This window comes from Manacus vitellinus, unplaced genomic scaffold (assembly GCF_001715985.3).
Source record: "Manacus vitellinus isolate BGI_N305 unplaced genomic scaffold, ASM171598v3 scaffold_10_pilon, whole genome shotgun sequence".
Classification (NCBI taxonomy): domain Eukaryota; kingdom Metazoa; phylum Chordata; class Aves; order Passeriformes; family Pipridae; genus Manacus; species Manacus vitellinus.
The window spans coordinates 433,479-460,549 of NW_021938838.1; the positions used below are offsets into that span (position 1 = coordinate 433,479).

Here is a 27,071-nt window from a genome sequence, read left to right on the forward strand (position 1 = left end):
ATTCTTCATTCAGATTCCTGTGAGTCATCCCTATACATTCAGACTTCAAGAAGCCAGTGGAGTAAGGACCGAGTCCTTCAGCTCAGTGCTCCCATGTGTTTGGGCTTGCAGGTGATATGCACGAGCTGTCTTCAATTCAATTCTATTTGGCTTCTCTGCATGTAACTCTGTTAGCCTTTGTCATGCTGTTTTTAACAAGCCTTTTTTTGGAAAGGCAATCAAATCAAGGAAGAAAAGGTCAGTGATAGGAGATCTCCCATGGAGGAGTCTGTGGGAGCTGACACCCATGTCCAGGTCCCTTGTGCCCTGGTGACAGAAGCTGGCATTCAGCTGCTCTGGTATCAACTTAATTTGCAGGTGAGAAAGGGCAAAGTGAGAATTTTCTATTGAGTGTTCCTCGAGTCCCTTACTGACATGGCAGGCTTGAAAAGCCACAGCTACAGCTGAACAAGGTTTCCACCTGCCTGAAGTACTTGTTGCAGATCTGTTGTGTAGATCTGTGGGTATGAGCCATTGCAAGTGGACTCAGTGAAGGACTTTCAAAATAGGGTCCTAATTTAAATACTTGAGTTTGCAGCGTGTGCCTGTTGTATAAATGTAATGTAGACGTGTGTTCTGTAGCTCCAGCAAGCAGCTGTGATGTGCCTGGGGAATGCAAATAGCTTAGAGAGGCCTTGGGCAGCCCATATACACATTGGCCTGTAGAGATCCATGTTAATTACAAAAGCAGTTGTTTTCTCAAAAATTGTTTGTCAGAGTTCTTGCAATTGAAAAGAGGGCTGAATGTGATAAAACAAGGCAGCTATTTGGTTTCCGAGAAATACTCACAAACATAGAATTAGTGCTTTTATTTGTTGCTGTTCTGCTTTGTTTGTTTTCAGATAATGTTGGAGCAGAGAAAATCCTGGGTTGTAGAAAATGAAAAATCAGTAAACCTGCATTTCAATAACAGTTGACTTCAAAGAACATCTTTGATTCTGGAGGAGTGGTTTTGGAACTGAAGTGAAATTGCTTTGAATTTACTTAGGTTGTATTCATGCCTTCCTTTCTTCTGCCAGCTGCTTGTAACTTCATTGATCTGTAAATGTATCAGCAGTGTATCTGGAAACATGGTATAACAAGGACAGAATTAATGTGCCAAGCAGCATGGGAAGGCACTTTGGCAAGTTAGTGGTTTACCAGCAGCAGTTTTACAAGATTAGGTTGGAGCTCTCCAACTGACCTACATGAGTTGTTTACTGAGTCTCACTGCTGAAAATCAAGTTGTGTTTTCAGCTGGGTGAGCAGCGAAGTCTTACCACCTTCAGTGCCTACCAGCTGGGCTTCTTTGCCTTGGTGAGCCAGTCAGAATTATCAATTAGTTTCAGGATAATAAATTCAGCAAGTAATTTTGATCTCAGCTGCAAAATTACTTCTTTAAATGCACAAGACACTCTGAGATACAAAGGAAAAATTGTTCATGCATGTTAAACCAGAACACAAACTTTTAAAATTTAGTAGAAGAGTTTTCTTGCCTTTGGAAGGATGAAGTGGCTGGATCTTGCATATCCTGGCCTTATGGCTTTTGCTCAGTAGTATTTTCCATCCCAGTAGATCAATAATCCTTTTAACCAGAATGAATAGTGTAACCAGCTGGTGGTACCTGCTCTCAGTGTCCTGTGTGAGTTCAGTGATCTCCTCCCAGGCCCTGCCCAGCTTGACAACACTTGCTACAAGATGTACCAGCAATATTTAGGGACTTTGTGGCTGTTCTGGCTGTGGGGCCCTGCAGGGAATGAACGTGGCTTGGAAATGAAAGCTGCTGTTCCCCAGGAGAAGGTCACTCATTTCACAGGAGCTGGGGGGCTGTGCTGGTCCCGGGGTGTCTCTCTCACAGCTGAGGGAGTTACTGCTCCTCATCCTATTGCAGGTTGTCCTTTTGGTGTGAAAAGTTTGATGTTTAATTGCATAGACATAAGTGAGTTTTCCTCACCTGCAGCCAAGACACAGTGGAATTTGAAGTTGTTTTTGGGTCCTGTACAATACAGCTTTATGTCACTGCACGAGGCTTCTGGGCCCTTCCTTTTGCAGATAACACCTGTCAGATTCATAGAAGAAAACAAGGACAAAAATTAGTGTTCTCTTTTGTGAATTCCTTTCACTAGAGGAAATCCAAAGACTTTATATTTTCAGTTTTGCTGGTGCATTTACTGCACATAACAAAAATTATCTGAGATAAAAATCTACTGTACTTTGACTCCCGTTGATAGTGAAGCTCATTACACCCCCATTGTAATTATTACCCTCTTTATGTATACCTCGTTAAACACTTCAAAACTGGCATCCAGGGGATGCTGTTTTAAGAAACTATTTAAGTGATCAGGATGAATTATGTAAGATAGTAACAGTATGTTCCTTCTGCATCACTTCAGGTCTTACAAAATTTGGGGTGCATAATAATCAGAATTATACAAATAATATTATTCCATCTAACAATTCTCTGATACTTTCCCAGTATGCATTTGCTTCACTAAAGCAAATTTACCTCTGGGAGCAGTCCTACTAAAGACAATATAGGAGTACAAGCCCTGGCCAAAAACAAATGGCATCTCTACCTGCAATACTCAAATAAAAGTATGTCCTGAAAAGTGTAGCATAGGCAGGGGGCAGCCAGCAGAGGTAGAAATGCAACTAATAGCTATTAAAGATAATTAAAAACAAAAAGGCATTTCTGTTTCATCACTGGAGTTGTACCATTCATGACACAGACTCTCAGTTGTTGGTATGTGACATCTTCAGCTGTGGAGGGAGAATCAGATAACCCCCCAAAAATAACAGTAGCAGAAACGTTACCTTTCACAACTTGCACCTTTTCCTTTGGGAACTGTTCTGTTACATGCAGGAGATAATGCAAATTTGCACTGAATTATGATTTTCATTCCAGTGCTGAAGAGCATCACTTCCAAGGTCATTACATTCAATATATGAAAGCCTGCATTTCTAGTAAAGACAACTGAATTTTTAGAAATATATTTCTGCTCTACAAAATGACTCTTAAAAACTGAATTCTGAAGTGAATCACAGGGCAAAATGAGTTTATTTAATAGCAGGACAAGCCTCTGTTGGTTTGGAAGATGTAGCAAAAGGCTCTCCAGTTTAGGCATTGCATTAACAGTCCTCCTGTGAATGCTGCACTGCTTAGCACTTCTATGCACCTAATAATTTGCACAGACATTTGACATGTCTGAGAATGCTCTTTGAAAATAATGGACTGCACAGTGAGTCTGGAGAATGGAACAAGCTTGACAAATACCTCAGTGAAGGTCTTGTGAAACCACCCCCCTGTGTAACTTGGCGTGGCAGAACTGGGTGTGTGGTGGTTACTAAACCCAACCTTTTTGAAGCTAAAATTAGTTGCTTGCACTGTGAATATGGAACCAGAGCTGGCAAAGGAAAAAAAAAGATAAGCCACTTTGTGGTTTTTCTGACTATGTTTGGACCAAACTTCAGTGCACTCCATACTTTTCCCCCTGGAATAGCAGCATCTGTCCATAGCACCTTGTCTTCTGGGTGAACAGTTGTAACAGTAAAGCTTGTCTGAGTGAATAAAAGCAGCAGGGAGGATCAGGGATGTGTGCTTTGCATCTTAAATCTAATACTGAGATCAAGTTGTTTATGCTGGGGATAGGCCTAGGTCTGTTTTGAATCAGCACTTCAGATTCTCTACAGCTTTTTTATTTGGATTGAGATCTTATTTAGACTTATCTTATATTCTAGTATATGGAAATATCACGCATGAAATACTGTGCACAAAAATCTAATCTGGAAACCCCACGCATTGGTGCACAGAGCTTCTGGTTATTTATTAAGGAACAGCTGTTTCAATTAAACATTTTACTTTCAATCATAATAAAAAACTAGTAATAGTTTGACTCAGTAGATATTTTCAAAAGCATATTAAATATTTAAAGAATTTTTTTCTACTGATGGCTAAGAGAAGCATCTAGTGTGCATCATCTGTTAGTGATCACACCAGAACCCTGCAGGACTTTGACATGTGTACAGATACTCTGCCCCTCCTGCTCCTTCTCTGGACAGGACACTCCCTGTTTTCATTGCAGTTGCAAGAGTAATTAAAATATGGGGTGTAAAATGAAATATCTGTAGATTGTCCTGATCTTTACAAATGCATTTGATAACAGAAAAGCACAGAATTTTTAAGGAAAATAAAAGTCCCTAGAACAGTAAGGAACTCTGTATGCACATATGCATGCCCTAACAAAGTAGCCACTCATTTTCTTTTATTAATTGTTTTTTCTTTTCAGATTCTTGTCAGGTTCTTTTTCTGGTTTATACTACTCTCTTATTTAGTGGTAGAATTGGTAGAATGTTCCATATTTAGCACATCTTCTCTTGTTTTGTTTCTAAACAGGGACCACTTTGATTACCAACAGCACAATTTTGATATTTCAAGTATATACATAATTTTGTATATAATACAAAAAATGAAATTACCCTTTATTCTTGTTTCTTCCACAGAGATACAAAAAATTCTGGCTGAGAAATGAGATTCCCCTCTTCCTATCCCACCTCAAATTTTGCATTCACTTTTTTCTACCAAATTGCCCCACAGCTCGTGCCCAGCAGCAGTGATGTCTGAGGAGGGGAAATCTCTGAACACAGAACCTGAAAGGCTGCAAGCTCCAGGCAGGAGCTGGGGTCTGCTCTGCCCACAGCAAACAGAGGCTCTTGGGCAGTGTGGTGCCAAGTGCCCGAGGGCTGGTTCTGCTCAGCAGTGCTGCCAGACTCCATTTACAAATAAGTAAACAGAATATTTTTGCTTGAATTTGTCACCACGTTTGAAAAACTGCAAGTGTGGAGTGCTTGGGGTCATTTTTTTGTTTTGTTTTGTTTTTAAAAAGAGAATTTTAATAGACTTATGTTTAACTGTTTGAAAATAGGCTGAGTATTTTTGTTGCATGTCTCAGGGCAATTTGATCTTAAGAAATCTTGAGTTTGAATTCTTGCATTGACATAGTCGTAAGTTTTGGGGGAAAGATCCAGTATTTGTGTGTTGAGTTTTGAGTAATGCTGATTTTTATGTGATTACCCACCATACAATTAGGTCTCTGAATCCTGAGGAAATATGCCTTTGTCAGTAGAGCTGGAAATTGCGAGTTAAGGAGTGCAGTCTCAGGGTTTCCATGAAAACTTATTCAAGTTAAAAATTCTCTTTTTCCAATTTTCCAAAAGTAGAACATGAATAAATGTCCTTTAACTTTCTTTATAGGAGCAGCTGTGTTTTAGTTCAGTTGTGTTTTATTTTAATTTCCTTTATAAAGTATTTTGAGAATTGGAGGTAAGCTTTTTTATAGAGAAACTGATATTTATTGGCAGGGATTTGTGTTGGATTTACTGTCAGTTAGGGTAACTTTTCTTTGCCAGTTTTAAGACCAATTTCAACAGAATAAAAATACCTACTCCAGGGAAAATTGGTTACTTTAGACTTCTCTTGAGCTGTCTTGGACTAACCAGAAACCTGAAGGCTCAAAGTGCTGCTTGAGAAAGTACAGCTTTTCATTCTCCAGGGAGCCTGTGCCCCCTGACAAATTCTGGGCTGGAGTCAGGCTCTGGAGGTTTGAGATGGTGAAACATGAGTAGGAAAAATTTTATCTCCACTCCTATATTGGGCACCTAAAGCCAATACTGTTCTGTCTCACTGAGATTTGTTAAACAAACCATCTACAAAGATCAGATTTATGTAGCCATTATTGAGTTACTCCAGCTCCTGTAAAATACGAGGCTAAAGCACACTAAAAGGTGATTTTGTAAATAGAGCCCCTTCTGTGTCTATTGTATAAACAGAGCTCAGTGTCACAGATTCTGGGGTTGTGCACTGCACTTGTCTCACTACCAAGGACACCAAATAAGGGCTCAAAATAGAGTGTTTAGCTTTCCAGGTGCTGACTGAGATCACCAGCTGGGCAGATGAACTTTTGCTTTGTCTAAATCTTGCCTGATAGCAAAGCTTGTCTGAAAATGTAAAGCTGTCTGAAGTATTTGCTGTTATTTTCAGCCTTAGAGGGGATGCTATTGATTCTATTTCTTACCAGTTCCTAAGGCCATAAAAAGGAATTGACACTTGGAAATATGATTGTCTTCCATATGAGAAGAGACAGTTCTGCTGATTAGGATATCTTGGTATGAATTCCAAGAAATTACTCAAACAATGCAATTAAATTTATATTTTAGAGTAATAACTGATCATAACTGGCATTGGTTGCTGTGTTACTTTGTTTGCATAACCAGGATATTTTTAGGGCATTCATGGCATTGGCCCCTCTAAAAAACAACAGAAATTGTCAGTCTGCCTCTATTTCCACTGAAATAAACGTAATTGAAGAAAGTTTCTGGTGTCCAGATTTTTAGGTGAGCCTTCATGCCTTAAAATGAAGTAGAAATAAATGCCCTGGTAAAACGTTCCTGCAGGACATGTATTTGACCAGTCAGCTGATGTTTCCAGGCTGGTATTGGTGCATTCACACTCAATAAGAGAATGCACAAAGTTTTGGAGGTATATTTTAGAATTGGGAGTTGGTTTGGTGACGTTTCCTAGGTTTGGGTCAGGCCCCCAGGGAGTACAGCTGGTGTTCTAACACCAACTTGCTGTTCATTGCTGGGGTCACAGTTGGGGTGTGTAAAGTAAAGAATAAACCTCTCCCAGGCTTGAAAGATGAGGTGTATCCCTTCTGCATTTAGGATTCTGCACATGAGTTTTAAGCAGATAATATCTGTTGTGTCAGAGTAGAATCAGTGTTGCTTGCAGGAATATAAAAGCTGGTTTTGCAATAATGAATTCAGCTTCAATTTTCCATCCATTTTGAAAGAAAAAAGGGACAAAACTGTCATGTTTTTAATGTTATTCAGTGGGTTATATAATAGTTCAGATAGATTTTTAACATTTGTGTGTTTCCATACATTAACATAATTGAATTTATATTTTTTTATGAAGTTTAAAACTTAATCCAGTTTAATTCAGGTAGCAGAAGGTGTGTGGGTATGGTTTTTGTTCTAGGAATGTGATCTGGGACTACCAAAATGGGATGATTTGCTTTTGGAAATGAGAATCTGTTACCATGCCACACTTAACTGTCAAGCACAAAGCAAGTTTTGCAGTGTGATCATAAGCAAATTTTCAGTGCTGTGAGAGAAAAGGTCCCATTTGGGTTGGGGGTACATAGGGTACCATGCCAGGCTAATTTCTCTGCAGCTGCAGCCACTGTTTTTTCAAATGAAGGGGCTGAGAGGCTCCCACTGCCAGTGTCTGATGGGTGCCTGGGGGTCCCTGTGTCACCCTGGTCCAGCTCCAGCAGGGTGGGCTCTGGGACACAAGGGGCCCAATGCACTCAGAGCCCTGGGTCAGGTCCCTGGAGCTGCCAAGGTTGCAGGTAATAACAGCACCACGTCTCCCTCATGTTCACCTTTTACAGAAATGTGAAGAAAGGCATCACTGAGATTCCAAAGACTCCTTTGGAAAATTTAGCCCAGGTGTTTGATACCTCCTTGTGTTGACCAGAGATTGCACCATTGCTCATTCACAAATACTCCAGAGGCTTGAGCAGCTTCATCAGTTTGGGGGGGTATTTGGTTTTTTTCCCTGCAGACATCTACTTAGCTGCTGACATCACCAATATTTAATGAGACTTGTCAATTCAAACTTCTTAGTGTTCTGTTTTTTACAGGTTAGTTCAATTAAGTTAAACCTCTTGTTTATACTGACTTCCTGCCTGATGGCAGCCTGTGGACATAAAAGAGACAGGCTGCAGAGCAGCAAGGCAGCCTTTGATTGCCTTCTTTAGAAAGAAAGGAGAACGTTTAGGCAGAACCTGTAAGTTACCTATAAGGTAACTTTCCAAATCAGTCATTTCAGCAGTTTTATTCATTTTTTAAAAAATAATTGTTCTGCCAGTGATTTACAAGTATTTTTAAAAATACAGAGGAGATATTACTTTGAAGAACTTTGAAGAAATCTTAGTTGTCTGAATTGGAAAGTGTATTTTAGTTTCTTAGCAAAAGGAAGTTAAAACTTTTCTGACCATTTCTAGACTGTCTGCATAACCTTATTATGGCAACATTTCTTGTTTTGCCTCTCTTTCTCTACCACTTGTTGACTTGTACAGTCCTTTGTTTAGTTTGCAAGTGATGTTGGAGCTGGGAACATGTCTTTTGATCTATGGTGTCTCTAGCATACTTCTGGGCATAATTATAATCATAAAAATCTTTCAAACCTTTCCGCCTGACGTCTTGTTATCACTGAAGTTGAGATGTTTTATACTGCCACCATAAAAAAAATTAAATAAGGCCTATTTTTAGCCTTCAAACACTTAGAAAGTAATAAAAACAACTAAACAAGATTGCAGTTTACGTCTTTGTAGCATACAAAAATATCTGTTTCATTGCAATATCTTAAATTCTCCCTTAATCTCTCAAAGCCCTATGAATAAAGCATTGGATTACCGAGTAATGCCCTTCATCAGAGGAATTAGGCACTTTGGCTTTAGGCTCCATCTGAACCGTTGCATTAGCAGAGATGGCACTGACGTCATGTTTGCCAAGGGCCGGTGGACTCACACGGTGCCTTCCCTCACCCTTTAAGATCTTGTTGAGATAAAATCTGGCTCTCATGACTCTCTTAATTCTGGTTTTTTGCGTGGCTTTGAGACACCAGTATACATGTGACTTTGCAGCAAACAGTGAATCTGTAACAGAGCTTTGGCAAGTTGTGTGATTTCCTTCATCTGTAAGTGTAATGAATCAGGATAATAATTTACTTGGAAGAAGAGTGCTTTTAATTAGGATCTTGATGTGTCCATGTCTTCTGTCTCCAATATGCAAAAATGTAAAGGACATCCAGCTAATGATTCTGTTCTCCTTTTTCTCCAGCAATGATATCTTAAAACTTACCAGAGTTTTTAAACTTCTGTATCATTAGTTGTGGGGATTCTATGAGAATTCATGAAATAAAATGGATGGAATACATCTCTGTACTCAAATCCCTGTTGCCTCTCCAGCAGGCTGGCAGTGAGGAATACAACTGGCACCTGGTCAAAAATTGTCCTGATTTCTGAAGATACTCTCCCTTTTTAAGGCAGAGGAAGTGTAGGAGTCTCCAATGTGACCTTGAACCATCATTCAGTCTTTAATGTTCACAAAGAATTTCGTTCTTGCTAAAAGTTGTTAAAACAAACCTCAGTCAACCAATTTGCTTTCTGACATTTGCTGTGCAGTCTTACCCCCCAAAAGCATTTGTGCTTGCATTCTTTTCTCTTCCTTTGTTACTAACACACATGTTGGATCTGCAGGAAGCAGGAATTGTTCCATACTGTATGTCCCCATCAGCTGGATAATTGCTCTTGTGAGCTATTTTAGTTGGGCATTTCATGGTTTGCTGGGCAGCTGTTTATCTGTCAGATTATTGACACTGCAGTCCATAACAGAACTGGGAAGAGTTGTGTTGGATTGATTTGGGGTTTTTTTGACTTCAGCACATCACTGAGCAGCGTTGACTGCTCTATCTACAAATTGTCACCTGATGTCGTGTTCTCTTAGGAGTTGTAACACCCTGTCATCATAGACTTAAGAAAACACTTATCTATAGAAGACCAAATTAGGCAAATTTTTATGGATCCATTGTGCTTCTGCATTTTTTGTGGTGTGTTGTTTTAAAATAGTAAAAGTCCAATTGACCTTATGTTCTGCAACACAACTGCAGCTTTCACCAGGCAGGTCGGCAGCCTGGAAGTTGGACTGTAAGGTTTGTGGTTTGTCCTCACTTCACAGATCCCAAACCCGATGTTCTGTTTACCCTTGGCACTGCTGTAAACAAGAACCTTTCTGGTCTGCTGCTTTTAGAAAGCATTTTAAGTATCCAGTAGAACAGAATAACTTCTTTATGTTTTTTTCTTTTCTAATGGTAATTACATTATTCAGGTAGGTTTTAAGTTATTTTTTCTGTCTGATATGTCCATGCCAAAGTCTCTTTTGAGCATTTTTACTGAAGAGTCCTAAAATCATTCAGGAAAACAAATCTGCTAGGCTTCCCTCTATTATCAGCATCCCAAAATGCCTTTGGCAACGAGCAAATGCCAAGCATTTGTTATTTGGCACTTGACTTGTCACTCATTTCTTTGAACTCAAACATGTTGCATGAGTTTGTTAAAGTTATGCTTAGCTAACAATTGAAGCAAAACAACAAAAAACCCTTCCTCCATCCAACCTTTCCAATTTCCATCTAAATAGTACCATCAGGGCAAAACTGCCCAGGAGAGTCCAGCCCTTGGAGCAGAAGTGACTGGTGCTGGCAGAGGGTGCAGCCATGGCAGGGCTGTCACTGCCCTTGGGAGGCTGTGGGTGTGTTGTGGCACAAAACCAGCTCCTTTTTCTTCTACCCTCCCCCCACACTTTTTTTATTTTTAATCAGGTTTTGGTGATCTTTTCCTGATATCAGTATGTGTGTATTTATTACACATCATTGGAACTCTAGACATTCTCCTTGAGGTCTCTGAGGTCGTTCCTTGCATGCCCAGGACACAGAAGTTAAAAGCAGTTGTGTTATGGTCCCACCATCCTTTTCAACACAGGCACTTTCTACCTCTTTCTTCACCATAGGATTTGAGTACCAACTATTTTGTTTTGCTTTTGAAGGTGTTTGTAGCTTTGTCCCCACACAACCCGATTTTTCTCATTCTATTTTAAAATTGGATTTCTACCTCTAGTCAGTTTTTGTTACAAGGCCCTGTCACTATCTTACCAGATTTTTCTTCCTTTTGTAAGATCAGACCCCTAAAAATTTGATGTCTTTGGTTAATCTTGACATTTACTAAATACCTCAGGTCAGAATTTCCCAAGTGGTAAGACTGCTTTTGATAGACCTAATCTCTCTTCAGAGGAAAGGTGAAACTGTGATTTATACTTGATTAGTATTGTTTCCTTCAGAGCTGAAAATTGGAATTTAAAAACAATAATGTAAATGACAATTAATGTATATTTTGCTTAAATATTCCTTCTACATAATAAGCCTTTAATTGTTGTGAGAAAATCTGAATCTGCTTTAAACTTCCAATAACCATTACATATGTTTTGTCTTTTGTTTTTTTATAGGTTTCCCTTTTGCCTCTGGAGTGTTTCATTATGGCAGCCCCCAGTGAACAATGACATCCTTTGCCAAATATAGATGCCAAAAAGCCAGACGAAAACAGTGGCCTTGTTTCATTTTCACTCCAACACAGTGAAATGGTGCTCTTAAAGTTTTGTTATTGACTCTCACTGGAAAAAAACCAAAACTCCTGACTGGACCTCTTTTCCCCAGCCCTCTCCCAGTGTTCTTATGGATGCTTGACACAGTGACATCATGTAGTAGGCCCTGAAGTGTTGTTGTAATTGAGCTGCAATGGTTTTGTACACTTCTCCCTTTCCCAACAGCTTTCTGTCAGTTCTGCATTCTTTCTCCTGGGCCCTGATTTTCCCATGTTACTGGCTGGCAGACAGGCTCGTGGGCTCTTTTGTTCCAACCACCTACGAGAAACGGCAGAGAGCAGATGACCCCTGCTATTTCCATGCCCTCTGCATCATCATCACCACTCCCATCTACCTGGCACTGCTGGCAGCCTCTCTCCCCTTCGCTCTCATCGGCTTCTTGCTCTGGTCGCCGCTGCAGTCGGCCCGGAGGCCGTACATCTACTCCAGGCTCAGAGACAAGCACCGTGCCGATGGAGCCACGCTGCTCACCGAATGGAAGGCTGCAGGGAGCGGGAAGAGCTTCTGCTTTGGCACTGCCAACGTTTGCCTGCTGCCCGACTCGCTGGCAAGGTTCAATAATGTTTTCAATACGCAGGCGAGGGCTAAAGAGATCGGCCGGAGGATCCACAACGGGGCCAGCAGACCCCAGATCAAGATCTACATAGACTCTCCTACCAACACCTCCATCAGTGCCGCCAGCTTCAGCAGCCTGGCCTCCCCCCAGGGGGGAGAGAACACCAACCGTGCTGTTAACGCTGGCATCAAAAGGACAACGTCCATGGAGTACAAAGGAGACAATTCTGGCTCAAACAACAGCGAGGAGAGAGAAGAGAAAGGTGGAAGTGGAGAGCCAACTGAGGGAGAAGAAAACACTTGCATTGTCCGTATCAATGGGGAGGACAATGGCCACATGTCAGACCCAGAACCAGACACCGTCAATGGCCGGGCTCACACCAGCGGCCCGGCAGAGCCCTCGCTGGAGGGGGATGCAGAGATCTCAAAAACACCAAACCACAAACAGAAGGAAGGAGATTCTGGGAGCTTAGACAGCTACTCTGCCTCACGAGAGTCCCTGGTGAAGGTCCGTGCTGGAGATGGCACCGTGGACCAAAGCACTGTCAACAACAAGCTCCTCTACAAAGCTTCCATCATGAAGAAAACGTCGGTGCGGAAAAAGAAACACACGGACGAGACCTTCGACCATGAGATCTCTGCTTTCTTCCCTGCCAACCTGGACTTTCTGTGTTTGCAGGAAGTGTTTGACAAAAGAGCTGCAGAGAAGTTGAAAGAGCAGCTCCACCACTACTTTGAATACATTGTCTATGATGTTGGGGTCTACAGCTGCCACGGCTGCTGCAGCTTTAAGTTTGTGAACAGTGGCCTGCTCTTTGCCAGCCGCTATCCTGTCATGGATGCTGCCTATCACTGTTACCCCAATGGAAGAGGAATGGACTCCCTGGCTTCCAAGGGAGCCTTATTTCTCAAGGTAAGAGCCTTTTTGAAGCCACAAATATTGACTCTATATATGTGAGAAGTTATAATGTTAAATTACTTTCTCCTTTCTGTTAAGAGTTCAGAGGCAATATTCAGATTTAGATTTCCTGATATAACCTATATATGGGTCCTGTCACCTAGACACTGTATTAAAATGATGGATGTGCATGAAATAATGAGGGACTTTTGGAGGTAGAACTCAAGTATAATTTTATAAAGTCAAAATTTGAAGTAGTTTTCATGTAATTTTAGTTTATTTCTTTGCAGAAATATCTGTAAAAAAATGCCCGAATTCTAAGCTTCATAACATTAGCACAGAGCAATGGGTGTTACTGTTGGAAACCAGCTTATGCTTGTTGTGTGCTTGTCTGGCAATCAAAAGACAATTAGAAGTCTAAATGCCAGTATAATAAAACTGAAAGAATTGCAGTGAAATATGTGGCTACTTCTCTCTCTTGGTTGCAAAAGGATTAGTAAGGAAAGATAGGAGGAGTAAACAAGAGAAAAGAAGTGCCTGGAACACTGGGGAGCACAGAGCTTTTTTCCTTTATTAACACAGTTTACTTAAATTAACTAATGGTAGAGAGAACAGGAAGCCTGGGGTTATATGTCTGTAAATCACGAAAAGCAGAAATGAAAGTCTGCATGCAGCGATTTGCTTTTCCAAGGCTGTTTGTGCTTAGTTCTTGGGAGAATCTGACTGGTCTCTTTCTAAACTGGAGAGAGGTCTCTTCTAATTTGTGAATACTGGATCTTAGATTTTGGAATAGGTTTCCCTAACTAAACCCTGAACTTTTTTGTAATGCTAGCAAAGTACACCAGGTGCTCAAATTATGTGTATTTTCTAGTCCCAAGTCCTCAACATAAGCATTAGTAGCCATTAAGAACATGGATTGTGAATAAGGATCGGTGTGGGGTTTTGTACCCCCTGTTTGTAATTTGTAAACAAAGAAAAAACTTGATATTGTACCTTGTGTAAAAAAAAAAAGGGCAAATATTAGATTTTGCATTCTGATAATAGTTCACTATTTCATATACATTTGACATAAAAGGCTATCCATATCTGAATACAGATTTCCAAAAACTGGATCTAAGCTTTCTGTGCTATACTCTTATGTGTTTATAAACAGCAACAATTTATTGTTTTCATCATAAAGTGCTGCCAGCAGAAAACAGACATAGATGTTGTGCAGTATAAATACTGCTGGGGTCACAAAGACTACCCTTCAACATATGCACAGAGTGGGGATTAGGAGATTAAACCCAATCTGTTTTCAGCTGCCCACTGCTGAGTCACTGATTTGCCACCCAGCTAGGCAGGCTGCAATGTCTCCATTTCTCTTGCAGAAAATTAAGCCTCTTTTCAAAATTCCACTGGGATGATGAACTTAATTATGGATCCGAGTAGTTAAATAATGTTACAGTTGAGCAGGGAATAGAGACCAATTATTGTGAAGATTCAAAGACGACTCCGTTCTTTTAAATATAACAGAATTCTGCCCAGCCAAAAGACCATTTTTTCTCCTCTCTGTGTCATTTTGACATACTGTGCTTCATTCCTAAAATATTTTTCATTCTGAGTTAAGTCTGTCTTGATATGAAATTACTTTCTGTCTTCATTATACATTAAGTGATCATCGGTCATTTCTTTGACAGCAGCAGTAAGAAAAAAAGTAGGAACATTCTATTTAATTTTATCTTTGAAATAAAGTAGGTTTGAAGGTTGTTTTTCTTGATGTAGTTCTTAATCAGTAACTGAGTGTGTGTGGACTCCAGAGACAAAAGCTACAGTAAGTAAAAGCCTGGTTTATTTTTGAAGTCAGTGAGAATCAATCCATTAACTTCAGGAGCCTCGAGGTCTCGCACTGGGGTAGCAAAAGGTATCAGAACTCTGGTTGGCAAGTGTCATTCTAGCCAGCAATAGACAGCTTATATCCCTATTTTTAGGTGGTAGTTTTCCTGGCTCTTAGAGCATTTTGAATGTATATAATACAAGCCAGTCCTACATTAGAGTTTCTCTCAGTTTGGTTTTAAAGAAAGTAAGAGAGCCTTGCAGAACCAGAGAGTCCTGATTGCTTCCCATTCCATAGTGGAATGGAGTTGAGTGTATCTGTCTATGCAAACTCTGTGTTTTTAAGTTCCTGACTCCTGTGGCAAGCACAGTGTTTCCATTGCTGAAGTAGAAAAGACAACAATTGAGTGTTGTTTAAGGATACTTATGCAGACTGTTCCCCTTGCACAGCTTCCATCTCTGAGTAAAGGAGCAATTGCTCTCCATGTTGGTTAAAACCAAAAAGTTGTGAAAAGTGGTGATTGAGGGGAGAGAAGACTTTCTTGTTTTGAAAATGTGGATAAAGCCAGTCAATGTTTCCACTCACTGGGAGGATGAAGCCTTTATTCAGATAATTCTGAACCTCAAGACAGTCTCAACATCTAAATTCAGAAGAATGTTAAGAGAAAGAAACTGGTTCTTGTTTGATAAGTATGATTTGTCTCCTTACTATAAATATAACTGTTAAGGAGATAAATTAAAGGTCTCAGAACTAAATATTCAATGAAAGTTTAAATATTTTGAAAAAGACAAAACTATTTTGGGGGACAGACCCCAATTGCCCAGGTACAAGGGTTTTGCACTTTTTTACATTTTGCAATGTGTTCTGTCTCCAGTGAGGAGGAAATGATTTTCCATTGCTGCCCTTTTCCCTGCCCTGTCTTTACTATCTTGTTTGTAAAGTTCAGGTAGAGATTTGGAAGGATTTGAGAGATGTACTTAGTCATACAAAATTATTTTACCCAAGAGACTTACAGAGCTCAAGGATTATTATTAGTAGCTCTAATAACAATCAGCTCTTACCTACTTGCTCTTCATTCCTACATCTCAGGGTGCTTAATGAAGAAAGGTCAATACCTGCCTAATAGAAGGAGAAACTAAAGCACAGGAAGGGAGAGTGATTTGATTGTGACTTAACACCTCCAGTGTCACAACCAAGGAATGAAGTTGGAAATACATTCCAGAGGCTTTTAGCACTGTTTAGTGCCTTCTAACATCTGTCTGCAGACCTGTGCAAAGGAAGCTTTTGGAGCCCTGGTCTGTTCTCCTCACAGAGGTGTCTGCCACAAAGGGGGCTGTTGTTGGTGCTCTCCTGACAGAAGTCACAGGCTGGTTTTTCCATCTTTGCAGGCTGATGCTTTCCAGGTCAGTGGGAACTCATGAGGATGATGTAGTTGTGAGTAGCTGTTGTGTAAAGTCCATTTCTGCAAAACTGGAGGGCTGATTTACATTGAGCACTTGGAACTCTTCAAACTCTACCAGTGTTTCTACCTCTAATCTGAGGGTCTCATTGGGATGTAAGAGGGACACAGTCCCAGGAAAAATAGCATATAATAAGGGGGAAATGTCACTTACATCCAAGTGACAGTTTCATGTCTGAAGTGTTAAACCACTGTTCCTAGTTGCCACTAAAGACTCGGAGGAGAAGTTAGCAAATACATAAATCAGCCAATCCATTTTCATCCTCTGACAGGCTGGGCCCTTGGGAGACTCTGCCGTGACTCTGTTCCAGCATTGCATTTCACATTAATTTAAAATGCCAAAGAGAAGAGCCCTTGAGTCTCCTTTGGAGGTTTTCTAACTCCCAGTGCCTGTGCTGCAGACAGAGGTGGGGAGTGGGGCTGGCACAGATGCTGTGCTGGGGATTCCAGCTGGAGGCTGGCTGGGCTGTGTCTGGAACGTGGGCACACTGCAGGGGGCTCAGCTACTCTGCAACCATTGCTTGGACACACCTATAATACTAATTCACAGTGCTTTGGATGAGTTCAAAGGGAGTTTTAAAACACACATCCTTTTCAGAAACTGGATGTTCATTTTGCAGTCAAATCAAGTTTAAAAGATATCAGTGAGGCTGAGCAGGAACTGTGTAATGCATCACCTGTCTGTAGTTTACTGGGTTTCAAACTTGCAACATCCATCTTTAGACAGAGGATTTAGTGTGGAGCCTTCTTAGTTCCACTGTCTGTCAGGGATGCTGTGTCAGTTTGGGACAGTGGTGCAACAAAAGAAAGCATCCTTAACTTGACCTGATGAATTTGTCCATATTTTTCCAGGTGTATCAATCTAACAACTCACTTCTGCGGACAGATTTTGCCTCTCTTATTCTTAAATTGTAATAACTGTAACTGTAATGTAAATCTAAGCTATACAAGACATGTAAATGCATACATGGGGTAGGGAGGTGAGTGAAAGAGGTATCATTCACAATGGCTATCAAGTGAAGAGAGGGTTTGGAGGCTTTTTCCTCCCAATGAAACTGGGAGATACAGAAGTATTTCATGTAGAAGGCTGCCCTTCCTATCGTTCTTAGTAGGAAATTATTCTGATTTTTGACATCTGCCAAGAGAGCAAATTCTAGCAAAAATAAGAATTCTCACGTAAAACACAGTATGTGACTATAAAGCAAAACTACACTTTGATGTAGGTAGTTTGAACAGTTAATAGTATTTTTCAAAATCAAAAGAAATCAAAAGGAAAAAGATGTCTTGTAGATTTTGCTAAATTTCTGGAAGAATTTGTGTTTAATTAATAGTAATTCCTAAGGTTATTAACAGATTTACTTTTCAAATTCTCTGAAAATTAATGCTGTTCTCAGGGAGTACAGGAATTGTTCAGGGAACATGTTATTATTCATTGCTTAAAGGAAACCTAGCAACCTTTGCTTTGTGTGCAAAGCTCAACTTGTTTTCCAAAGAGCTGATATGGTGGTAACAGATGGCAGAAGGAGCAGCAGCTCTGATTGCAGAACTGCTCTGAAGCACAGTTTTTACTGTTTTCTCCTCTCGAGGAGCCTGCTTTGTGTGAGACAGTGAGGGTTCCCTGAATTACCCTCTGTGGTTCCCTGGTTTATGTTCCTGGTGCAGACACATTTCCTGGGTAGTTTGGCTGCCCTTCTGTCCCAGCCAGCCGGGGTGTGTGTCTGGCACTGGGGGGATGGCACAGGAAGGGCAGTGGCTGCTCTCTGACCCCACTAAAACAACAGGGAGACTTTTCAGTGCTTAGATTTTCTTGTCCTTGATCCGTTGTCCAGCAACTACAGTTATCCCAAGAGGTATAAAAGAAAGGTCTAGTGCTGCTCCTGAATTTGTTTAGATGATTCTAAAGCTGTGCCATTTAAGGCAGGAGGGTAACCTAAACATTTTCCACAGGCTCAGTTTCTGCTGAAAAATGTTAATGTAGGAATTGGATGGAGTCCAATAAACTGCCTGAGACTTTTTATAAAAAGAACAAAAAGACCCTACCATGGCACTGTACCATGTTCCTTCACTTTGTTATAATTAATGTTACTAATCATGGTTTTTTTCCCCTTCATTAAGGGGGACAAATAAAAACTGTTGTGCAGACTGAAATACAGATTTGAGAGAATGTGAGCTGTGGGCTTTATCCTCTTCAGAAGAGGAAGAGCCTACATTCGTGGCACCAATTTACAGCTGCTTTCCCTCACATGTAAGCTTAATGAACCTTTGCCAAATAACAAATTCTCTGAGTTCACAGTACAGTAATTGTTGTCACATGGCAGGTGGGGAAAAATAGGATTCTGAAATGATCAAGAGCAAATGTAGCTAGAAAGAATTGCAGAATTTTGAGCTGATCTCTATAACATTTCAAACTTCTTTAATATACTTAAATAACATATTTATAATAATAAATTAGTGTCTTCTTTAGAAGCTGCTACATATTTCTGAAGGCAAAAGGCAGAGCTGTCAAAAGACTAAAAATAAGCTCAATCTTTTTACGCTGTCTAAGCATACCAAAATTACATCTTTCTTGGGAGTTAGGACTAATCTAAGTCATCTCTGTGGGACAGGAATATTTGAATTGGGAATGTGACTATCTGCAAGTTCTCCTTGGTATCTTCTCTGAGCAGTACCAGGAGTGAGGACAGGGTTTGACTGGTTTTCCAGGGAGTTTCTCAGTGCCTGCTTTCCTGCTTTTCTTGGAAAAGCACTAAATGGGAACCCGGGCTGGGAGGGGTTGATACAGTTACAGAAGGTTACAGAAATGTTGTACTGGAAAGGTGGAAACTGTACTTCCTTTTCTCTTCCTCACTCTATCTGCTCCTTATAATTCCATGGGATTACATAATGATATCCCACAGCAGGAAACAGAGGGGCACAAACCCTGTTAGCACATCCTGCAGCATCAGCCTCGGAGGTCTGAGCCTGGAGTGTGTGTGGAAATATCACTCCTTGTGCTTGTACAGTTGCTTTATCCACAGTAATTCAGTTGAATCTCAGCCTTCTGCATTTCTAGTGGAGCTTCTCTTGAACTTAAACAATATTGGCTCCATATGGGGAGATGAACGTTTCTGTGGGAGTCAGTCCCTGTCACCCTGACTGTAAATTCTGTTTCTGGGCCCTGCTCTTCCTCTCTGTCTGGGGTGTTTTATTTCCAGCACAAACAGTTACTCCAGGCCCTGGCAGATGATTCTTTACAAATGCAGAGTTCATGCTTTTGTTTTTAGGGGGAGAGGTTTTTTCCCCCCCGAGCATGCAGGGGTGCTTTCAGCCTGGCTAGTTTGCCTCTGTAATATGAACATCATTAGTTTGGTTCTTGTTGTGACTGTCAATTTGTTTGCCATAGAGCTCTGTACTTTGGAGACTTACCCTCTTCAGAAGGGGGTTGCAGGAAGCAACATTACACGTCGCATTTATTTCAGTGGCAAAATGACACCTTCAGGGTCACCTGAGCAGGTGAAATGGGTGGTTTTGCTCATTTACAGGCCAAGATGTGATTAAATTGTAAGGGCTGAAGCTGGAACTGGGCTGGTAGATCCTGTCTCCTGAGGGAGTCTGAGGGTTTCAGTCAGATTATTGACCTTTCCCAGCCTGGCTTTATTGGCTGTGTGTAGGTTGTGGGGTGACAGACTCTGGGGAGATCCTTTTCTAGGAGTTTGCCAAAATTTTAGCTCTCTTCCTGTTTGCATAGCAGGGTTTGCTTCCCCTGAAGGAAGAGGCAATGGCAAATGCTTGGACTTGTAGGTAACCCTTCGTTTAAGGTACACATTTCAGAAAGTGTCTGCTTTATTTTAGGTTTTTTTGAATGGCTCCCTCCTGGCAATGCAAAGCTTCTAGAAAATGTCACTAAAGGTTAAATTCTCCTCAAAACAAACCTTTTGTTTTTGTCTACATATTACTGGTCAGTATTTGAGACTCTAGTTTGATTCTTTAATCAAGTGGCATGGCCCAGATTTTTAATCATTAAAGAACATTTCCTTCCAAGCATTTGATGATTTACTAACACAGCAATGATATGTTTGAAGCTGGTTTTCAAGCTGTCACTGAAATACCCCAGCACTGAGGTAGCATTTCTCTGGGTTTTGTTTAAGTATCTGTTGATGCTTTTCTTGACGTCCAGACGCAGTAGAACTGGTTTGCACTGCTGGGACAGATGTGTGTAAACATAAATGTTAGAGATGAGGTATTTGTCAGGTTTGCAGCTTTGTGTACTTACTATACTAGCATAGTATCCACAGGAGATGTGCATGGGTTTCCAGTTAACTCAGAAAATTCCCATGATAGCAAGCAATGGGATTGAATTTTAAGTTAATTCCCTTACTGTAGCTCTAAAATTGCAGTTGTTGCTACTAATTAATTTTTTTTTCTTGTCAACAAGAATCCTTCTGCCATAACCTTGCTGGCTTGATTTCTTTCATGAGCAGTTTACTACCTGATAGCAACCTCAGTGGAGGGCAAACCACTCCTTAGTCCATACAGGACTGGATTTTGAAAAACAAGTCTGGGAATATATACAATTTTGCATAGTACAGAACAGTCCCAGCATGGTCTCTCCAACAGATTGTACTACTATGCTATGGCATGGAGATGAAATCTTTTAATAGAAAGGACTTGATGTCAAATACTTTTGTGTACTTGACAGAGTTAGTACTTGGAAAATAAAAATTCAGAGCTATCAGTTTTGCACTTATTTATTTGATTTACAGGCAGGGGACAAATGTAAATATGAAGCAGCAGAAACTGGCATTTTGGATTCCAAACACACCCTTAGTAGGCTTTCCCCATTAAGGGAAAAAGCCTCTTTCCCATCTGTGATGAGCTTTTAACACTCCCCTCCCAAAAGCAAGCAAAATGTAATGGTCAGTGGTGTAACAGGAGTCTGAATCCAGTCTTAGCTTACCAGTGTTTGACTGGTTTGATTATTGCAAATGTTGTGAAAGTCGGAGTATATTTTGCGTATTTCAGCATAATTTTGAAAAATGCTAATTTGTTTATGTGAAAATTATATAAGTGGGACACTCTATTAAACTGCAGATAGATTCTCTTAGTTTTAATTTTACCTCTAGGTAACATTAGAGTTTAACAAGACATTACATATGATTTTTTCCCCTTGTAATAATTATCCTATTTTAAAACATTGGGACTTTATATTTAGATATTACCTTCCTGTACATTTCCATAGACATAGAAGAGTTGTTCCTGGCACAACTAAGACCATATGGTGATTTTTAGAAATCAGTATCAGAAGTAGTTCTCTGCAGAAGGTTAATTCAATGCATGTTATTGACACAGAACTACTGATGCAGGGCAGTTGAGGTGAACTCAAGTCAGGCTTATGGTGAAGGAGCCACTCTGGCTTATTTATTTACATATATTTTCTTTGTAAATGTGAGTTCAGAGGGTTCTTCTGTGTTAAGCAGCAAAAATGATACTTGTGCTGAGTTGGTGTGGTGGAAACAGAACCCTTGTGCCAAGATCCACGTTGCAGCTGGACTGAAGGCTCAGCGTTGTGTTCTGTGACTGCCACGTTGAGTCACCACAATATAACATACCCTGGGACATGGAACAGTCTAAAAGTAGCTACAGCAGTTGGCCACACAAAAGAATGTTTTTATGCAGAATTACAGGGCTTGTAATATCCCAGAGGTCGAGTAGTTTTCCTGTCTGCACAACCCATAGTCCTTGTCCATCTGTGAAATACCAAATTAGATTGAATAAACAGATTTTTCTTACTATTTTACTTCAGATCATATTTAATCTAGTAGAGCCTCTACTGTAGCTGGGAACTGAGGAGGACCCTGCAAGGGTATTTATTTACTTTCCTAGTAGTGGTCACAAATATTTGCCTCCATTATGATTATACACCAGATATACTCTGCTTCATGGTTTCCATCAATACTGCCACTGAAAAGAAACCCCAAACCCCCCAAAGCCAAAAAAAGCTGGAGGGAATGTGAAATCCAGGAGACAAGCTGCTCTGGGTGCACTTCCATGCAGGCACATTGTGATGATGTTGATGATGTGATGATGTGATGATGTGATGATGTTGATGATGTGATGATGTGATGATGTGATGATGTTGATGATGTGATGATGCTGATGATGTGATGATGTGATGATGTGATGATGTGATGATGTGATGATGTTGATGATGTGATGATGTGATGATGCTGATGATGTGATGATGTTGCTGATGTGATGATGTGATGATGTTGATGTGATGATGTTGATGTGCTCAGCTCTGAGCTCTGGGTGTGTACCAGTGTGTTCCCCAAGCCCTCCCTTCCCCCGGACTGTGTGCAGAGCCCTGGGCTCTGGCCCTGCAGGGCCAACCCCGAGGGGCCTGTGCTGCCCTCACCCCCTGCTCCAGCACAGCCAGGCTCTATCCTGGGCCATCCTGGGCATTCTTGGACAGGAGACACCGAGTCCATCTCAGTGCAGAGCTGTGCCCGTGGGCACCCTCCCGATCCACAGTTATTTGTGACTGATGGAAATGTGGGATCCTGGCACAGGTGGGTGATGGGCACGAGGCCTTGGCAGGCACTCCATGAAGGCTGCACAGGAGAGCCTAAAGCCAATTTGAGTTGAATTCTTTTTCTCAGCTCACTGTGATTTACATTTGGATGTTCAGCTTTTAGACTTAAATCTTTTATGCTTTTTGGATAGAGATGCTGAGATTATTCCATCTGCTTTAGTCAATAAGGGGATTACCAGCAGCACGTTCCTGCTGTAAGGCAGAGCACTCTCCAGGCAGTGGTTTCCCTTCAGTGTGCTTGCTGTGGATGGCACTGAAGGGCATGTGACAGGAGCACTTGTTCCCTGCAGCATGAGACACTCAGATCAGTGCACTGGTGGAGACTTTTTATAGTTTGCAGCATTGAAGAGAAACCCCGATTTTGAATTACTAATTTTGGAAAATATAGTTCCTACACCTGCCTGTCCTAGATAGCAGAGGAAATAAACGGTTTCCCACTTTTCTGTTGGAATGGCATATATTGCATAAAAAAAGCTGGAGAGAATGCTCCTTATGATTCCCCCGTGACAGTGAGACATTCAGAGCCAGGGAGCCTGAGGGAGGAGGGAAGAGTCTGTGCAGGGAAGCTCCTGCAGCAGTCACTGCCAGCCACCCAGCAGATCAGCCCGTCCTCTGAGACTGCTGCAATCCCCTCAGTTCAGGACAGTCTCCTCATGGAAGAGCAGATGCAGCAGTGATTGCCTGTGTTCTCCTTGTTTTCCTCTGCCTTCACCCTCCCTGAAGCAGGTTAGCTGAATGGGAACAGCAATAAAAACACCATCAATATCCATTTGGAAGATGGTCTAAAAAAGGACTGAACAGACTGAAGACAGAATAATGCCAGTTGTTTATTACACACTCCCCTGGCTGGCACAAACCCTTGAAAGATAACAAGGCATTGTTAAGTACAAATGACTTCTAAATTCACTTACTGCAAAGCTGACTTTCCAGTTATAAAATGAATCAGATGGTTCTTGGATAGCTGAAAAACAAGAAAACCAACCAAGCTTACAAAACTGTGTCTGTATGAAATGGAACTCTGCTTGTTATTTAGGGGTGTCAGATAAAATTTGAACCTAGCCTTGTGAAGGAGAGTTATCTGTGATGGTGTTTTCTGAGCTCTGGGTACAACTTTCCTCTGTGGACATTTTCTTTGATCCATGCAGTAGTGCCACATTAACTGTCAACAAGAAAACCACACACTCAAACTAGTTGCCTTCCACAATCCAAAACTTGATCCTCACATCATTGGGAATTTTGATTTGCAGCTGTGTAAGTCCTCAATGGCCAAAACTGTCAGTAAAGTTGAAAACCTAAACCAGAACTTGATTCTAATTTGCTTGTGTGTCCACCCACAAATACATTTTAAAAAGATTGTCACATATGCTACAGCTGAGGAATTCCTGCATTCTGGTTTCCCTGGCAGCCCTGCCTGTTCTGTAAGAGCAGGAGTCCACATTGTATTCATCTGCCTGGCAGGCAGGGGGGCTGCTGATGGGAGCTGAAGGATGTAAACCCTGCTGAGGAACACCAAAAATCCCCAACACCTTTGTAAAGGAATGTAAAAAATCCCTTCAAATCCAAAACTTGCTGTAGAATGGAGAAAACATTGTCAAAATCAATATTTATTTCATGTTTCATCCTTTTCTCAGACTCCCTTGGAGTCTTCATTCTAGTTGTACTCAGATACGAAGCCAGTTAGGCTGCTGATAATATGAGTTTTATATGGCACTTGAGTGGTGGGCCTGAATCTTGCATATGAACAAGGGCTGGGATACCAAAGAGTGACAACACAAGTGGGACAGAGAACCAGTGGGACTGCAAAGAACAGGAGAAAGTCAAATTTTTGCACATGTTGCACTTCAAAATCAAAACAGTGAACATGGCAACTGGGAAAGGTGTCAGTGTGCTGGCAGCAAGCCCCATAATCCCAGTAAGCTGCAGTGTCTCTGGTGCTGTGTGTGTGTGTTTTCTAAGTGCAGCTGGACAGGGTGGGGAAGGAGGCCAATACAGAGGCTGCAGAGACAGGCTTGGCAGTAGAGTTCTAAGAGCTCTTCTATTAATCACCTTTTTATTTCTTCCCTTCCAGGTGCAAGTGGGAAGTACACCTCAGGACCAAAGAATTGTGGGATACATTTCCTGCACTCACTTGCAAGCTATTGCAGGTACTGTCCTCATGTGCATCTCTCAGTTTGTCTCTATTTCCAGCCCTGTGGGGGGGTTCCTGTGCAAAAGGAGCAGGTGTTGCTCCTCCTGTGTTTCTGACAAAGTGCAGGGAGCATTGCAGAGAAGGGTAGACAAGTATCCCCAGCCTTTCTCATTTCCAGGCTCAGAGTAATTAAGTAGGATAGGACACAAACAAAAAAGTCCCTCGAGAGCTTTTCTTCTCTTTGCTCCCTCTTAACCAAATACTGTTATTTTAGAAATACATCACTATCATTGTTACCCAACAGCATTTAACCCATACTGTGAGTAGTAGCATATAAACCAAAATTTTTTTGTATTGGATAATCAGGGCATAATCAAAAGATACAAGTTGGGACAGTTATTCTAGCTGCTGATTTCTGATGTAAAAAGCCAAAATTCTCTAGTTTTTGACTTTCAAATTTCAAATGACTAGCAGGTTAATACACTCATTGGAAAAGTCTCTTGGTCACGTTTAAAAGCAGTTTCATACTTAGTGTAGTAATAAAAGCCAAATGTACAACCCTCTAGTTTGAGTATGAGCAGAATTTAATTTAGCCAGAGGTGTGGATATCTTTCATTTTACTTAATCTGACTGTGACTCTTGTGCTCCTGGTGCTGCAGAGCAGGCAGAGCCCTGCCAGGCTGCCTGGGCACAGCCCTGTGCTGCAGGGCAAGGAAGGGAATGATGGACATTGGGAATGGTGGAACTCCCACCCGTGCTGGGCACGTCCTGGTTCCCCCTGCCAGGCAGCCAGTGCTGCTGCCCTGTCACTGCCTCAGTCACAGAGCAACTGGGGAACAAACCTGCCTGTCCCTGAAGTGCATTAGAGAGACTGCAGAGTTCTAAAAAAGACTAATGAATTTTTCAGCTACTTTTTAACAATGTAACATCCTTCTCTGCTTTTCTATTTTTAACTTATGGTAATGCACTGTGAGATTACTGTTGTGGAGCTGAGATTTGTTGCTGTTCTAGTTTAGTTTTTGGTTCTTTGTTTTTTATTTCTAGTTTTCAGTCCTGTTCCTTTTTACTTCCTAGTCTTGAATTCTCAGATCTTGATAACCAGATTGTGAAATCCCTAAAATATTAAAGAGGAAGAGGATGGGGGGGAAGCAATGTTCTATTTTGAAAGTCAGCCTAAAGCTTCTTCAAGGGTAAAACACAATCTTTCATTTCATGCTTTGCATTTTTAGGCTTATCTGGTTCAAAATACATTGAAATAGAGCAGACAATGATTTAAGAGTTTGTCCTTAGATATATTTGTTTCTGTAATGAAGTGGAAAACTAACATTTGTTAAGTTTGGCAGATCTGTGCTTTCTGATTTGCATCATCTAATTCGTAACATTTCACACATTTAAAAAGTTGTCCCAACACCCCAGTTCAGCAGTGTAGAGATGTGGTATCTATAAAAACTAGCACTGTTTCAAAGGTCAGCCATTTAAATCATCTCATGGCTGAGTGCAGCCTGGTTTCCCTTTTAGCATACACGGACTTACACTTGACAGTTCTGATACTTCTGTGAGTATAAAATAAAGTGATCCAACTGCTTATCAGGGACCAGCTACTAATGCTTTTTTCAAGAGATGTGATGGCTCAACTCTGTTCTGAGCAAGTACTGTTTTTTCAGACTTGACCCTCAACTTTTTCAAGAAACCTTGGAGTTAGCTGTGGCTCCCCCTCTCAGTTCTCTGCCTGGGCTGGGTTGCTGCTGTGAAGCAGCTCTTCCTTCCCACTGTGGAAATGGCTGCATTTCAGCAACAAATGAGGGATCCTTTAATGAGACTTGAAGTAATTATCTTCCAAGGGCTGTTAGGTTTACATGGTTCTCTTATATCTCTTGATTAGTCAGTGATTAATGTTCTGGACAGGTTTTGCTGCCTTGAATCCACCCACATGCCAGGTCCTGTTGAGTCATGGCTTTGGGACAGCCCACCCATCCATCCATCCCCAGTGAGCCTCCAGCTCCTGCAGCCCCAGTGCCAGTGCTGGAGGTGGGGATGTGTCTCCTGACCTTGGGCATGGCCCTGTTCTGGGTGTGGTGGGAATGGACCAGGGTCAGGTTCTCACCCAGCTGAAGCAGAGCTCAGCTCAGCACTGGGCTCAGCCCTGAGCCAGCTCTCTGTTCAGAATTGTGGCAGTGCCATCAGGAGGAACTCCCTGCTGAGCACCCTCAGGCAGTGGTTCCACAGGTCTCTGAACTGTCCCCACCATGGCACCTGCCCTTGTCTTGTCCCTCCTCTCAGGGTGCTGCCCTGGGGACCTGACCCAGCTCAAAATAACCCAGCAGAATAAAAGGGGGGGGTTGTTCCTTT

General features: G+C 41.3%; 1 protein-coding gene across 6 annotated transcripts in view; it reads left to right on the plus strand.

Moving 5' to 3' along the window:
- Window positions 1–27,071, plus strand: part of SMPD3 (sphingomyelin phosphodiesterase 3) — a 78,397-nt gene that overhangs the window by 36,132 nt on the left and 15,194 nt on the right. For all 6 annotated transcript variants that reach the window (XM_018082379.2, XM_008933397.3, XM_018082349.2 and 3 more), the window contains 2 exons: window positions 11,140–12,763; window positions 24,663–24,738. In XM_018082379.2, the coding sequence (XP_017937868.2) occupies window positions 11,429–12,763; window positions 24,663–24,738 (1,411 nt within the window). In that variant the 5' untranslated portion in view covers window positions 11,140–11,428. The remainder of the gene's footprint in view (window positions 1–11,139; window positions 12,764–24,662; window positions 24,739–27,071) is intronic.